Source organism: Colobus angolensis, unplaced genomic scaffold (genome assembly GCF_000951035.1).
Source record: "Colobus angolensis palliatus isolate OR3802 unplaced genomic scaffold, Cang.pa_1.0 Scaffold404, whole genome shotgun sequence".
Lineage (NCBI taxonomy): Eukaryota > Metazoa > Chordata > Mammalia > Primates > Cercopithecidae > Colobus > Colobus angolensis.
In genome coordinates, this window is record NW_012117422.1 from 596150 (window position 1) to 598317 (window position 2168).

Sequence of the window (2168 nt, forward strand, 5' to 3'; positions counted from 1 at the left end):
CCTTCCATGTGGCCTCCCCGGAGCTCCACCCTCTCTACCACTACAAGACTTATGTCGGCGGCATCCTGCTGCTCTCCAAGCAGCACTACCAGCTGGTGAGGCCCCGACAGCCCGCTCTGCTAGCCCGCTCTGCTAGAGTCGGGAGCTCCCTCTGGGCTACAGGCGGTGGGCAGGATGGGGCAGTGCCTCTGGGGCCCAGCAGATGGAGCCCTGCCCAGGCCTAGCAGGGGAACCTAAGAGCAGCCAGAGCGCCAGGAGCAGGCGAGCCAGTCAGCTGCAGCGGCAGAACCACTTGCAAGCTGGCTTCAGAAGCCTGGGGAGTTAGTGGCCCTTAACATTGAAGAGTGTAGGGGGCAGTTCAGGTGCAGCTTGCCCACCTCTCAGACAGTGTCACCAGGACCCTATTTCTCTGTCCATCTCTCAGCTCTGCCTTCTGTACACTGGGTTTATTGGCAAGATGGTGGTTGTCACTGCAGTCTGTATCCATCTAGGCCCCAATCTGGTGGGAGATGGGGCCTTTCCCTCATAGCTCAGGCAGGAGTCCGGCAGTGAGCTGCACTGGCTCTTGATTGGCCGGCTTGAGTGCTGAGCCCACCCCTGAGCCAGTCACTGGCTGGTGGACGGGCAGGCAGGAAGAACCAGGTGGCTCAGGCCTGGGTCTCTTCCTCTCCAGGCCATGGCAGGAGCCAGCTTTATGTAAATGAAGCCCCTGAGCCAGGTACAAGCATGGGTGTCTGTCATGGAACCCAGCTACCCCTCTCACACACACACAGGAAGAGATGAGGGCAGGGCCACCAGGAGAAAGGGAAATGGGGGAAGCAGAAATCAAGGAGGAGCTGGCGCTTCTGCCCATCGATAGTTCCCCAAGGAGGTCCCCTCTGGCCAACCAGACATTTTTGAGAAAGTGAGCATCTCACACAGGTTCCAGGCCCCATGAGAGCGGGAGAGGGACTGGGATGTACTGCTTCCTGCCGCCCCCAGCACTGCAGAGGTGGAGGAGCCTGTAAGCACCTGGCGCTTATTCAGAACCGCCCGGGGAGAGGGGCACTCCCAAGCGGTAGGAGACCAAAGGCCCCCCACCGGGAGGATGGGGCGAGTGACGCTGCTTGTCTCTGTGTCAGTGCAATGGGATGTCCAACCGCTTCTGGGGCTGGGGCCGCGAGGACGATGAGTTCTACCGGCGCATTAAAGGAGCTGGGCTGCAGGTGAGGTTCCCCGGGGCCCTGCCACCACCTCAGCTGTGGTGGCTGCCCAGAGATTCTCTTCTGTTTCCTCAGATGAAGCTCCCGGGGTCTGGAGATGGCCCTGGTTCGGACCCCTGCCCTAACCCTGCCCCGTGTGGTCATCTAGCCAGTTCCTTGCCCTGTGGGCCCCAGTCTCCTCTCCTGCAGGCTGGGAGTGCAGGCTGCTGCCTGTGGGACCTCAGAGGAGCTGGTGATGAGGGCTGAGGCTCCAGGAAGGGCAGCCTGACCCCGACTTCCTTGGACCTCCCTAGCTTTTCCGCCCCTCGGGAATCACAACTGGGTACAAGACATTTCACCACCTGCATGACCCAGCCTGGCGGAAGAGGGACCAGAAGCGCATCGCGGCTCAAAAACAGGTGCTGGCAGGGCTCCTCATCGGGGACGGATAGGTGGTGATGTGGGGAGCCAGCAGGCCCGAGCTTTCACCAAGTTCTCCTTGACCCAAACGGCCCCATCCTCCCCTGCTTGGCCCAGGTCAGTTGACAGGCATTCTGCTTGGGCACCGTGCCCTGCTCTGGTAGCTGCTGTGGGCACCCTGGGCACTGTGGGTCAGCCCAGACCTCAGGGTCCATGCAGGCTGGCAGAGTGGTGTTGGGGAGCCACACCCGGGATGCAAGGATCCTGCCCTCAAACAGCCCGTTCTCTAGGAGGCATATGCATCCAACAGGAGATCCCAGCTCTCCTGCTTCCTAGTGGGGCACAGCCCTGGGCAAGAGACTTCACTGCTTTGAGCTATGGGTTCTTCCTCTCCAGTGGGGACCACAGGGCTTCTGATGGCGAGGTTGTGTGGGGTCGGTAGGTAGCTGGTACTCATGCAGCCCTGAGTCCATGCTCTTTCCTCCCTTCCTTCCCAGGAGCAGTTCAAGGTGGACAGGGAGGGAGGCCTGAACACTGTGAAGTACCAAGTGGCTTCCCGCACTGCCC

General features: G+C 61.0%; 1 protein-coding gene across 1 annotated transcript in view; it reads left to right on the plus strand.

Moving 5' to 3' along the window:
* Positions 1–5: 5 nt before the first annotated feature.
* B4GALT7 (xylosylprotein beta 1,4-galactosyltransferase, polypeptide 7) overlaps positions 6–2168 on the plus strand; it is a gene marked incomplete at its 5' end in the record, with an annotated part of 10224 nt that continues 8061 nt past the window's right edge. The window contains 4 exons of the mRNA XM_011955974.1: positions 6–95; positions 1122–1205; positions 1496–1600; positions 2099–2164. Coding sequence (XP_011811364.1) covers positions 6–95; positions 1122–1205; positions 1496–1600; positions 2099–2164 — 345 coding nt within the window. The remainder of the gene's footprint in view (positions 96–1121; positions 1206–1495; positions 1601–2098; positions 2165–2168) is intronic.